The 13,069-nt window shown below is 42.1% G+C and overlaps 1 protein-coding gene across 1 annotated transcript in view; it reads left to right on the top strand.

The window, feature by feature from the left end:
* The first annotated feature begins 328 nt into the window (after positions 1-328).
* The window catches only part of NSMAF (neutral sphingomyelinase activation associated factor), a 54,945-nt gene continuing 42,204 nt past the window's right edge, over positions 329-13,069 (top strand). The window contains exon 1 of the mRNA XM_028108860.2: positions 329-723. Coding sequence (XP_027964661.1) covers positions 665-723 — 59 coding nt within the window. The 5' untranslated portion in view covers positions 329-664. The remainder of the gene's footprint in view (positions 724-13,069) is intronic.

The following is a 13,069-nucleotide window of genomic DNA, read 5'->3' on the forward strand; positions in this document are numbered from 1 at the left end:
GGGAGCTAATAACTAAAGGATATAGTGTGCCTATCTGTGACCATACCAAAAACCACTGAATGGTACATTCTAATGGGTGACTTGCTTGGCATGTGAGTTCTAACTCAATAAAAGCTGTTAGAAAAAGAGAAAAAAGTCATGCGACCGAGTATTTCAGCTACCAAGAGATCGAGAGTCCCAAACATTGTCATTTCGAGTCCCCGTGGCCAGCAGAGCGGGGTAGTTCACGGGCAAGCATCCATTCCCTTGCGTGCAACATTAAAAACGCAGCGGTGCAGCGGGCGGCGAAGCGGGGAACGTTCGGCGTGTAGAGACAGACCGCAGGTTGGCCCCGGTCCTTCCCGGGTCCCCGGGGGCCGGAATGTCGGGCGCCTCGGGTCAGCGCGCGCCCCTCCTCCGGCCTGAGTCACGGCGCCGCCGGAGTCCCCACGCGATCATGCTCCGCTGAGCGCGGTCCGGACGCCGGGGGCCCTGGGGCGCAGCGTCGGGCGGTCGGGCTGTGGGGCTCCCAGCGCCGCCACTGCTCGCGAAGCCAGGCCCCGGGCGTGCTCCTCGCAGGCCGGCTCGCCGGGCCCGCCTCCCAGCCGCGTCCCTGACCCCTCGCGGACGACACAGCGGCGCCCGAGCCGTGCGTCCCCGCGCGCCCGCGCCCTGCCCTCCCTCCATGGCGTTTATCCGGAAGAAGCGGCGGGAGCAGCAGCTGCAGCTCTACTCCAAGGAGAGGTGAGCGCCTGCCCCGGCCCCGCGGGCGGCGGCGGGGAGGGCGGGAGCGGGGGGGTCGGAGGCCGGGGACCTGCTCGGGGGGCGGGAGCGGGGTTGCCGGCGGGGTTCCGAGAGCCAGGTCCCGGTGTGGGGGGCCCCGGCACAAAGGCCGAGGCCCGGGGCGTGCTGGGCGCTCGGCCGGGGGTCGCGGCCAGAGTCCGGGAACCGGGTCGGGGTCGGGGCCGGGTCCTGGTCCCGGTCCCACGGCGAGCCGAGCGCAGCGCAGGCGGAGCTACGCTGGTCCCGGCGGCTGCGGCCCGGCTCACCCGGAAGAGGCCGCGCGGGTCCCGGCGGGGTCTCCCTCGCGGGCGTCCGACCCCGAGCGCTAGCCCCGGCGTTCTCTGGAGGGGTGCGGCTGGGGGGGTGCGCGGGCCGGCGGCCTCCCTTGGTCCCCCGGTCGCCGGCGCGGGGTCCGGGCACTGCGTGGGGAGCCGCAGGGTTGTTCCGCCCAGGCAGCACCGTACGGGCGCCGACCACCCCGCCTGCACCGGGGCAGACGCGGATGCCTCGCTTCACTGCGCCCTTTGCTACCGACGTCTTCAGACGGAAGGCTCAGGCCTGCCCAGCGCCCTGCCCGGCTGGGCCGCGAGGTGGGCCGCAAGAATGGCCTTACTCTGAGAAAAGCCACGCGCCACCCCACAAACGTGTTCTACAAGCAATGGGCTTCATTCTATAGAAGTGTATTTGAAGGCTTTGCATTCGACCGCTCGGTGAGGCACAGCAGTCATTATCCCCAGATCCCAGGAAAGATTTGGGGGTCCCACGACAAGCAGAAGCTCAAATGATCTCAGAGCAGCCCCGTTTTAGTTTCTGATTCTCAGCCTCCAAAGGAAGTCGTTTGTTAAAAAAAAAACAAAAACAAAAAATAACTCACTTCTGCTCTAAGTGTATTTTGGTGAACGAAATAACTTGCTGATTTTCGGGTCTGTGGTCCCAGGTGCCAAAAGGAACTGGGAATGAGTCATTTTACAGTTATTTTGATTGTGAGAACAAGTTAGCCAGGAGTGCTGTTAGTCTGTCACTCTGTTGTGTGATTGATGGTGTAGGGAAGGAAAAAAATCTTCTTTACCCTTGAAGGTCTTCCAACTGGACTAAATGAAAGTTACATAAAATGGATTAACAGGAGAAAAAAAAATAGATTAACAGGAGGAGAAAACCAAAGTTTTATTACCTGTAAGCAGAGGTCTGATATTAAAATAGAGACCTAAAGAAATGACCAAGGCAGGTAGTTTTTATACATTTTAGACAAAGAGACCATACCTTTGTGAGGAATTGACAGAATAAAGAAAACAGGTGTTTGGGAGCTTTAATTAGAAGGGGATTCTAAGCAGAATTTAGTTTGAGGTAGTAGAATAGAAAAAAACAAGGTTTGTTTCTACAGCTCTCTTGGCTTCTAAGTCCCTATCTCTGGTGATAAAGATGTCTTTTTACTTCTTAGTACAGGGAGGATATTTCTCTTATGGGAGATCTGTTTCCTGCTTTCAGGAGGACAGAGGAGGGTCTGAGTGACCTTGGACTGGCTATTTCTTAAGTAACTTTTATTTAAAATAGTATGCCAAAGGGGCACATTTTGGGACAGCCTGCCCTTGGCCCCTACAGTAGACACCAACAAAGCAGATTATACATGGAAAAAAAGGTGTGAACTTTAAGGTTTGTGTGCTCTTGCAGCATCCACATTTATTTTATAGGTATTAACTTGACTCATTTCGTCCATACATTCATATCCTTTTCTAATCTCTAATGTTGGCCTGGCCAGGATATCCATAGTTTAAAATTTCATTCTCCGCTGTCGAGAAGAAGATAAGATGTATCAAAAAAGTGTATCTTAGATATGGCTTCTGAGAACGTTTTGGTTTTGTGATTAGGTTTTATCCAGAGAAAGACTTACCTTTTAATAATAAATAGTAACTGGACCCTGATAAAGTAACTCACACTTGTAGAGGCTCTTCTGACTTCATTTATAATGTTTGTTTCATGTGGAAGGAACTTGAGTAGAGTTTCTTTGTTCTGTACCAACAACATTAAGAATTGGGGGTATTCTGTATTAAGTAGATGGATGTGCAAATTTGCATTGTAAGAACTTAGAAACGCTTGAATTGCCATCATGTTGGGTGATCAAAGAGTCATTTGTAACAATTCTGTGGCGTCTCAGATAGAGAGGAAAACCTGTTTTCTCCTTAGATCTGCTGTTAATTCCATAGCTGTAATTTTTGTTTAATTTGGTTAGTTTATACAGCTCTGCAATGTCATGCAAATCTTAAAGTCTGCACTTGGGTTTCAGTGTATAATTTGCTTTGTTGGTATCTATTGATCAGACAATGTGACAGGCTAGCAGCACCGAGATAACTATAGCTCTCACAACCAAAACATTTATTCATCCATCAGGAGGCAGCCGCTAATCCTGAGCATCAGTAATCTGAAGACGTTGATGCCACCTATCTTCGATATATTTGAATCCTCCTTGCTGACTGCTCCAATTTTTTAATGCTTGGCTCCCTGGCTTTACAACCTTGGGCTGATAAGCAGACTTCGACCCAGAAGGTGTCAATAGAGTACTAGTTGGATGAAAGGAATCTGTCTCACAATTAGGTGTGGGCTAGAACCAAGCAGTCCCTATAAATCTTAGAATGCACTCTGAAAGACAAGAATGTTTTAAACCAACTTTATTTCTGCACAGATTTTTCCTGGCTCATCCCTTTGTGGCAATAAACACCAATTAGCACAATGACTGATATAGGTCATTGGCTCAGGTGTACCCAAGAAAACTGTTACTTTCCTTGGGACTGCTTCAGAGGTGACCCAACGAAAGGCCTCACTTCTTCAGAGTTGTGAGTTCATTGGCCCGCTGTCGTGCTGCTTTCGACATTTTAGATTTCTACGACGACCAAATAATGATCCCAGGAAAGGAGAAGCCTGAAGTTAGCTTTTATTTCTTTTAGTGTTAAACTGATGGTACTGCATTTAGAGTAAGTGATATTTCTACACAGGTAGAAGCAGAGAGACGGGTTGGGAATTTCTTGGATTGGTGGCTTAGACCAAAATGGGGGCAGAAGAAATGAAGAAAATTGGATGGGTGTTTGATGTTTTTAGTAGAATGGACAGGTCTTGGTATGATGGATTTCATATAGAAGGTAACAGAGGAAGAATCCCAGCTAGACTTGTCAGGTAAAATACAGGATGCCCAGTTAAATTTGAATTTCAGATGACTAGTGAAACATCTTTTAGTCTAAGTTAAAGTCCCATGCAACATTTGGTACATACTTATATTAAAATTTTTTGTAACTTACCTGAAATTCATATTTAACTAGGCATCCTGTATTTTTATTTGCTCAACATGGCAGTCCTCTCGGGTTTCTGGCTTGAACACCTGTATGGTGGTGCCACTTACTAATAATGTTTATAAAGAAATGCTTTGGTCATTTTCAGTATTAGAAAACAAAGAGATACTTGGTCATTAAAGTTAAGTACACTAGTATCCTGGTTAAGATATAGATGCCAGAAACGATATTGATTTTACTGGTTCTTAAAAATTATGTACTGTGTTGGGGCGCCTGGGTGGCTCAGTTGGTTAAACCGCTGCCTTCAGCTCAGGTCATGATCCCAGGGTCCTGGGATCGAGCCCCACATCGGGCTCCCTGCTCAGCGGGAAGCCTGCTTCTCCCTCTGCCTGCTGCTCCCCCTGCTTGGGTTCTCTCCCTGTCTCTCTCTCTCTCTCTCTCTCTCTCTCTCTCTCTCCCTCCCCCTCTCCCTCTCTCCCTCTCCCTCTCCCTCTCTCCCTCCCTCTTGCTATCTCTCTCTCTCTGTGTCAAATAAATAAATAAAATCTTTAAAAAAAAATAAAAAATAAAAAAATAAAAATTATGTACTGTGTAGGTGTTAATGAAGATAAATGGAAAAAATTTTAAAAGACGATTCACATATCTTTCTTTGGAGTTGTTGGAAATAACAAATGTGTACAGTGGGTTAGCAGATAAGGATATTTTACAGAGGCTGCTATTTAAGATATTTATATTTTAAGATTTAGGAGTAGGCTAATTGTTAAATATTTTTTATCTTCACATCTAGCAGTGGTGTCATGGAAGAATAGCTATTTTTTTCTTGGGTGATGAGAAATTTAGATAGTTGAGGCATGCTCCTACTTGGGGAAGAATCAAATTTATCTCTCTGTAATGTTGTACAACAAATTACTTCGGTGTAGCTTGTAAGCTGTCATCCCAGGGTAAAATATTAGTAATCATGAATTCTGTATTGAGCACACATATTTCCTTAACAGTTTTATAGGCACTTCTTAGAATTCAACTTTGCTTTCAAACATTCCATGTGTATGTGATTCTCTTGGTTATGCTGGTATTAAATTTCTTGGCTGATACTAAATATCTTTTGCTTAATAAGTTATTTTATCAATTGATTATTTATTATACTAAAAGTACTGGTTGATGGGGAAAAGTACTTTGCTGTACTCCTGTTTATTCTTTTATTTCTGAGACTGACCATCCTATTCTTGTAGTATCTCATTGGGATATGCCAGGTGTTGAAAATGGAAATAAACTGCAGAACCACAGTTAGTCAGGAATGCTGAAGGGTTGAAGGAAATCTACCTAACTGTGACTCAGAAATAGGGTTTATTTTTCTCACATAAAAAGAAAAACAAAACAAAAAATAGTAGGAAGAGAAATAAATGTTGCAGATATTTTGATTAACTTAGAATTTACATTGTTTTACCCGAACTGCATTACTGGTCCTTCACCTTATGCCCGTATTGCTGTCTGAAATTACCTTCTTCCAAAATGGCTGCCATTTAAGAAGACACAAGAAAATAACCATAAATTCTGAGTGGGTTTGCTCTGTGATTTTTATTAAAAAATTGTTTTTAATGTGATATAAAGTGGGTATGGCCATTTAATGAATTCATTGCTTGTTTTTTTTTCTAAATACCATTGCAATTTCATCTTTTACTTATCAGACATGTGCACTTGTGACTTAACATTTAAAATTCAAAGATTTTGAAAATTATCTCTTTGTTTTTTTATTTTATTAAGTAGGCTCCGCAGGCTCCACACCCAGCATGGGGCTTGAACCCGATTGGGACCCTGAGATCAAGATCGAGCTGAGATCAAGAGTCAGATGCTTAACCAACTGAGCCACTCAGGCGCCCCTGTTTTTTAATTTTTAATTTGTGTTTAGTGAATAAGTTCTGTATACTACTAATTCTTTGAAATTATTATGACTTAGATTGTAGTCATTTTTCACAAATTGATGTGAGGTTGAAAATAGATGTATATTAATGTTGGTATAATATCTATATATCTGTTACATTAAGCTTGTTAGTTGGGTTTAGATCTTTCATTTTTCTTAATGAATTTTTTTCTGATTTACTTATCAATTACTGGGAGATGCTTCATGATGCAAACTTTGACTTATATTTCTATCAAGTTTTGCTATACATATTTCAGGGGATGTTGGTAAGTCTTTGTAAGTTTAAAATTGCTATCTTCTTAGAAAATTGAATCTTTTATCAATATATAATGACCTCTTCTAAGAATGATTTTTTTTCTGTTTTGTCTGATATTAATATATCAGTTTTCTTTGGGGTATTTGCATTATATGGAATTTTTCATTTTTTTACTTCTCAACTTTTCTGTGTCCTTGGGTTTTAGGCATATTTCTTATTAATAGATTAATAGTTGGATATTTTAATAATTCATTTTCCAATAAGTTTTGTCTTGACAGGTTAATTTAGCCCATTTACATTTATTATATTATAGGTATATTTGGGTTTATTTTGATTTTTTTATTTTGTTCTTTAATTTTGTCTTATTTTTTCCTTCTTTTGTATTAATTAAGACCCCCTTACACTCTTTCATTTTTCCTGAAGAGTATGGTACTTGTTATATTTTCTGTTTCTGTTTTTCTAGAGCTTGCCTTGAAATTTTGACATTTATGTTTAGCTTAAGATCTGAAACTAATCATCCTCTTAACCCTTCTCCCTAACAATATAGGGACTTTGGAGTACTTCTGCTGTCCCATCTTAAATTATAGTCTCTATTGTCTAGTATTTTCAATCTAGATTTTAAAACCTACAAATTAGACATTACAATTGTCTGGTTAATGTTTATGTTTATATAGTTTTACATGCATATTTACCATTGTCTTGGTTCAGCATTCCTTCTTGCCTATCATATCTTCTCTATGGAATTGTTTTCTCTTTCCTGAAGAATATCATTTAGAAGTTCCCCTCATGGTAATAAACTGTTTTTGTCTGAACATGTGCTTATGTTCTTGTTTTGGAGATCAGCTTTGCTAGATGTATACTTTTGGCCCTTGAACAACACGGGGGTTAGTGGCACCAACCCCCTGCACAGTCAAAAATCTGTGTATAACTTTTAACTCCCCCAAAACTTAACTACTAGTAACCTGCTGTTTACTGGAAGCCTTCCAATAACAGTCAATTAACGTATGTTTTGTTGCTATATGTATTATATACTGTATTCTTAAAGTAAGCTAGAGAAAAGAAAATGTTATTAAGAAAATCATAAGGAAGACAAAATACATTTGTAGTACTGTAGTGTATTTATTGAAAAAAGAATCCACATATAAGTGGATCAGCACAGTTCAAACCCATGTTGTTCAAGGGTCAACTGTAATTTTCCCAGCATTTTGAAGATCGTGCAAATGAAGGCAGATAGCCGGGGAATATGCACCCAACTTGCTGGAGCAGTTTTTGGTGGGAGGCAATCCAACTCCAAACTCAGAGAAAAGGTCAATAACAGGTGTACTATGCCCCCATGATGCAGCTCTTAGCTACCTGACAGGGTCAGGCTTCAGACTCCAGGAAAAACGTGGATCCCATGGAGTGACCAGGAGCCAGGATGCAGTAGAGCTATGCTGTGATGGAACCTTGGCTAACCATGTGCAGCTCAGCATTTGTGGCTGTGTGTTGGCCTTGCCCCTTCTCTGGCCTGATTGGGGCTGTTAAGCCTTGCACTTGAGTCTGTATGATGTGGTTGGATAGGGGCAGAACTTGTTTTATCTGTGTTTGTGGTTAGGGAACCACCAGCACTTTCTCTGGCATAATTAAGACACTGGGGTCCAAGCCTTGCATTTGACTGGGACTGTTTGCCTTTGACCCAGGAGCATAGCAAGTTTCTGTGGAGCTTTGCAGGAGGCCACTTTCTATCCTGGGGGAGACCAGCCTGCAACAAACCCCTATCATTTAAGTCTAAGTGTTCTTCGTAAGGATTGTCTTTTCTCTGGCTCCTTTTAAGATCTCCTCTTTGTAGTGCTTTGCTTTTTGTCTATGTAGAAATTTCTTTTTATTCACCTGTCCTGATTGGTATTCCTAAAGCTGAAACAGTTTTAGAAAATTTGGAGCCAAGCCTTCAGCTCTTAGAATATTACTTTCATGTCTCATGAAGACTCTTTAACATTTATCTGTATTTTTCTGTGCTGCATTCTGCGTTATTTAAATCCATCTTAAAATTTACACATTTTTTTCTCTAGTTTCCGAATTTGCTGTCTATATCATTTGTGTGCTTTAATTTCAATTATATTTAAATTTCTAGTTCTATTCGGGTCATTTATAACTTCCTGATCAGTTTTGATAAAAGTCTCTTTCTTTGTTATACTTTTGATGTCCTTCTATTTCTTTAAATTCTATTGGAGTGATCAGATACAGAAAATAAATTATCTGTAGCTTTTACAGGTCCGATTGAGAAGTTTGTTGCTTATACTGACCCTCATCCGGTAATTTTGTTCCTCATTTGTTTTAGGATTTTGTATTGTGGCTTCTTGTTCTTTGGAAGCTTATCCTTGGGAATTATTGCAGGCCTGGGCTTCAGGTGGATTTTTCCAGAAAGTGTTTGCATTCATTTCTGCCTGGGGTGCTAGGAGAGACCACCCTGGTTAGTCTTGAGTTTTATTGGGCTAAATAAGTAGTGTGAGTTCTAGCCCCAAATGTGTGTCAAGGCAGGCTGGTGGTTTCATATTCTCAAGGGAGACTGACTTTGCCCCCAGCCCTGAGCCCAGGTCCTACCATCTCCCTCTAGGGAAGCGGGGTAGGTGGTTTTATTTCCATCCTCCAAGGGTGTTAACTTTAGGGATTCTAGCTTTTTCTGCCCCTACCCCCCCACCCACCCCCATTCTCTCAGGGCTCATGGCCCTATGAATGCAGGCTCTCTAGTACTCAGAGTTGGACAAAGCCTCCAGGGGAAAAGACTGCCCCAGTACCTGCTAACTTCTCTCTTCTGTGGCTTTCCCTCACTTTCCCATCACCTCAGCCAAGCATTTGAAAAAAAGACTGTAGTAATTTAGCCATTTTAGAGGCTCTGTGTATGTAGTGAGATTGTTGTTCTGGACATGTAATCTGCCAATAATGTCTGAAATGGGATTCCTGCAGATTTGTGTAAGCCTGGGTTTATTTAGTAAATCTATAAACCCACTGGTTAAGAGACTTTCGAGGTAATCTAATTTGTCTCCCTCCCCTCGATTTTATAGTTGAGGCCTAAATAGATAAACTGATAGGACTAAAAATCTAACAGCCAAGTCACAGCTGAGCTAAGGCTAGAACAAATGTTATCTGATCCAAGGCCATCCCTTGTGCCACCATAACGTGCTGCTTCTGTTTTAAATATGAGGCCAATGCTTATTTTTATGGTATCTCAGAAATTTAGAATGATTGAGGAATGATGGAAGAAGCCTGGTTTACGTGAATATGAGTTAGCACCTTATTATTCTCAGTGTAATCCATGGGCCGGCAGCCTCAGCGTTGCCTTGGAGCTTGTTAGAAAATGCACAATCTAGGGACACCTGGGTGGCTCAGTCTGTTAAGTGGCTGCCTTCGGCTCAGGTCATGATCCTGGGGTCCTGGGATTGAGTCCCGCATCGGGCTCCTTGCTCAGAGGGAACCTGCTTCTCCTTCTGCCTTCCGCGCCCCCAGCTTGTGCTCTGTCTCTCTGACAAAAAAAAAAAAAACAACACAATCTCAGGCTGCACCCCAGATGTGCTGCATCAGAATCTGCATTTTAGTGCAATCCCCACATGATCATACACACACACATTCATGTTTGAGAAGCACTTTCTAGATAACATTAATTAAGCATTCCTCTTTTTTTGTTTTTTTGTTTTTTTTGGTTCCTTTGAACTATGCTTCTCTGTTTATCTTCTCCATAGTTTAGAGAAGGCTCATGGAGCATCCTCCCTCGGGCTATGACCCTTGATGAGGAAATTGAAAGATTTTGAAAGCATACATGATATTTTTGCCATTTGTTCTCAGATATAATTGAGACTTGAAAGTAGAGATGACTGGCCTTATGGATGGTGTCAATGAAAGGCATTCTGGTATCTGAACCATTTTGTTCAGGAAGTAACTGCATCTCAGATAATCAGAGGAGAATGTAATTTCCTAGAGTCTGGCCAAATGGTAGAGTTTTAAACTTAGCCCCAAAGGAGAGGATCACAAGGCCAGATGAAATGGTGATGTTGATTACACTGGAGGACAGCAGGTAGGTGATGAAATGCTACTCCAGGGGAAGAGGAGGGCAGTAATTTACCTGAGAAAACCATCAGTTCCGGACCTAGAAATAACATTTAGTCACTCAGATGTCTATGCAAATGTGTAGAACATGAATAATATGAGTTAAATTTTATTACAGAAGATGAGTGTCTTAGGTGTTCCTGAAGCTTGTTAGGATGGGGACTCAAGATTGGAATCTAGTGGCGCCTGGGTGGCTCATTTGGTTAAGCTTTTGGCTCAGGTCATGATCCCGGGATCCTGGGATCGAGCCCCACATCAGGCTCCCTGCTCAGTGCGGAGTCTGCTTCTGTCTCTGCCTTTCCCCCCGTGCTCATGCACACACTCACTCGCTCTCTTTCTCCCTCAAAGATAAATAAATAAAATCTTTAAAAAAAAAGATTGGAATCTAGTGCTGGAAAGCTACAGACATGCTCAAAAGGAATGGCTTGAAAGGAGGTGAGGCAGTGGGCCCTAAATGTCAAGGAGTACAGCTGCGGGGAAATCGCAAATGGAGGGGGAGAAACCAAGGGAACTTATTGGAAAGAGGAACGGAGATAATTGCGTTCCTTTGTTACAGGCCACCTAACTGGGTAGAAAAAATGGCGAATATGTAACTGATGTAGATTGAAAACAGGAAATAGCCACACCGAAAATGACAGGAGAACTTAGTCAATGCTTAGTGAGATAGAATTACGGTTTCTTGAGTTCCCTTGTTGAAATTTTGATCTATTTTAAGGCAGAGAACTTGAGAACTTTACAAAATTCTGAATATTAAAGAAAAACTAAGTAGCAGTGCTGGAAACCTTCAGAAAAAGTAGTCCATATCAAGTTGTTTATCACTGAAGCCCAGGAGGGATCAAGAAGGATTCTGTCATAACATAGAAGTAGATTTTTTAGAAGGCAGATATTGAAAGTTTCAAGGAAAAAAAAAGATAGCTGTTATTACTGGACAGTTCTGGGATGGATATTGATCCAGAAAGTTTTGAAACTGTTGAAATTCAGAACATCCAAGCGAAATGGTCATCCAGAAAATCAGACAAGCAATTAAACATAGGATGGTTGTACAGGTAGTGTTCCTCTGGGCTTATAATTTTTTTAAAAGTGTAAATTAGGAAGGACAACAACCAGGGACAGATTAAGAGGATGCCACAGGCCTGCACAATTAGCATCAAGAAAGTTAAAGCCCCAACTGAGTGGTGGCTTTAAAAAATGCTACGGATTAAAAAAAAATCTTTTTTAAGTTTCCTAAAGTTGAATTTAAAAACAGGCTGCTGCCTAGGGCCCAGGCTGGTAGTGGAAGTTGATGTATAACAGAGGAAGTGTCTTGTGTACTCTGTTAATGATACTGACCTTCAGACTGGAAATGACAGGATCAGCGTTCCTAAGACGGATGAAGATGTGTGCTCCCTCCAGGCTGCCCGGAGAATTTGAGTTTGGCTCCACAGAATTGTTCAGTGATCTAAGAACTTGGAAAGGTGCAGAAAGAACATATGTGCGTAAGTCAGTTTAGTGCTCATTCTAGATCAGATTATTTATAAACCACTAGAAGAGGAAGTTGTTGCCACCAAGCTCCAGCATGAATCCACTGTAAAGTCACATCATGCTAATCTCTTTTGACGGAGTTCTGGCTGGTAGGTCAGGAAAAGGCATCGGAACTTTGTCAGAGAATAAGGGTAGTTTTTTTTTTTTTTTATGTCTTAATAGCGGAATTGAGAAAGGAAATAAATGTTAGTAGATAGGCGGGGTACTGTGTGTCTGAACAACTGTATTCAGAGGTTCCTGTCAAATGTATTACGGGGGGAACATTTTCATGGTGAGTCACAGGACTGTGTTCTTGCCCTTGTCTTCAGCATTTTTCTTAATGTCCCCATTTCAGAGCCATTTTAAGAAGCTCACAAAAAATGCCCAATTTAGTTATACCAACTCTCTAAGTGGTAGGGGCCATAGAGTCTAGTCTGACCTGAGGATAATGGTAGGGGATCCAGAGTAGAGATGGCAAATGCAAGGGCTCTTGGGCCTTTCCTGTGCCCGTCCATGTACACATCGCTACAGCATCGGGTACTTTCTCCGACTGAGCACATAACAGTTCTCCTCAACACAGTGAAACCTCTCCAATCTAGAAAAATGTTGGACCAGCCAAATCTTCTGGATCCATTATAAATACTGTTCATCAGTAGAGCGTTGAGGGGTGGTTGAGTGGGCATGGGTGCAAGGTTACTCTGAGGGCTGCCTTGTGTGAACTTATTTTATGTTTTGGTGGAGTGTTGAGTAGGATGTTTTAAAATTTAGGTGACATGAGGATGGGGCCGCATCTTTTTAGGAAAGTTAAGTTGCTGAATGAGTAAATTTATCAAAGAGAATCCAAAGAGCCCACCACAGCACTGTAAAGATGGATTAAGCTAAGGAATCCCCAGGGGCAAGGCCAAGAGTGTCCTAAAGAAAACATTTAAAATTATAAAAGTGATTTCACAGAACGTTTTCCTCCTGAGGATGTGGTTTGAAAATCGTTCAAAATACCATGAAACTTTATTGTAATGATTTGTACATACAAAAATTTTAAAGCAGGTGTAACTGAACACTTCAGTAGAAAGAAAATGCACACTCAGAAAAATTCCTTTCCTTAATCCTTTAACTTTAAATAATATGATTTGGTTCTGTCTGTTTACATTTCTTACAAAATATGCATCTTGGTAAATTAAGGAGGATGTAAGTTAACTTGCCAAAATAATGACTTCAGTTCTACAATAGTTGCTATTAGTTTTTTTAACTACGGTCAAAAACACATAACATAGGCTT

This window comes from Eumetopias jubatus, unplaced genomic scaffold (assembly GCF_037043125.1).
Source record: "Eumetopias jubatus isolate StellerSeaLion01/CBP00866 unplaced genomic scaffold, mEumJub1_p1.0 scaffold_4, whole genome shotgun sequence".
In the NCBI taxonomy this organism is placed as follows: domain Eukaryota; kingdom Metazoa; phylum Chordata; class Mammalia; order Carnivora; family Otariidae; genus Eumetopias; species Eumetopias jubatus.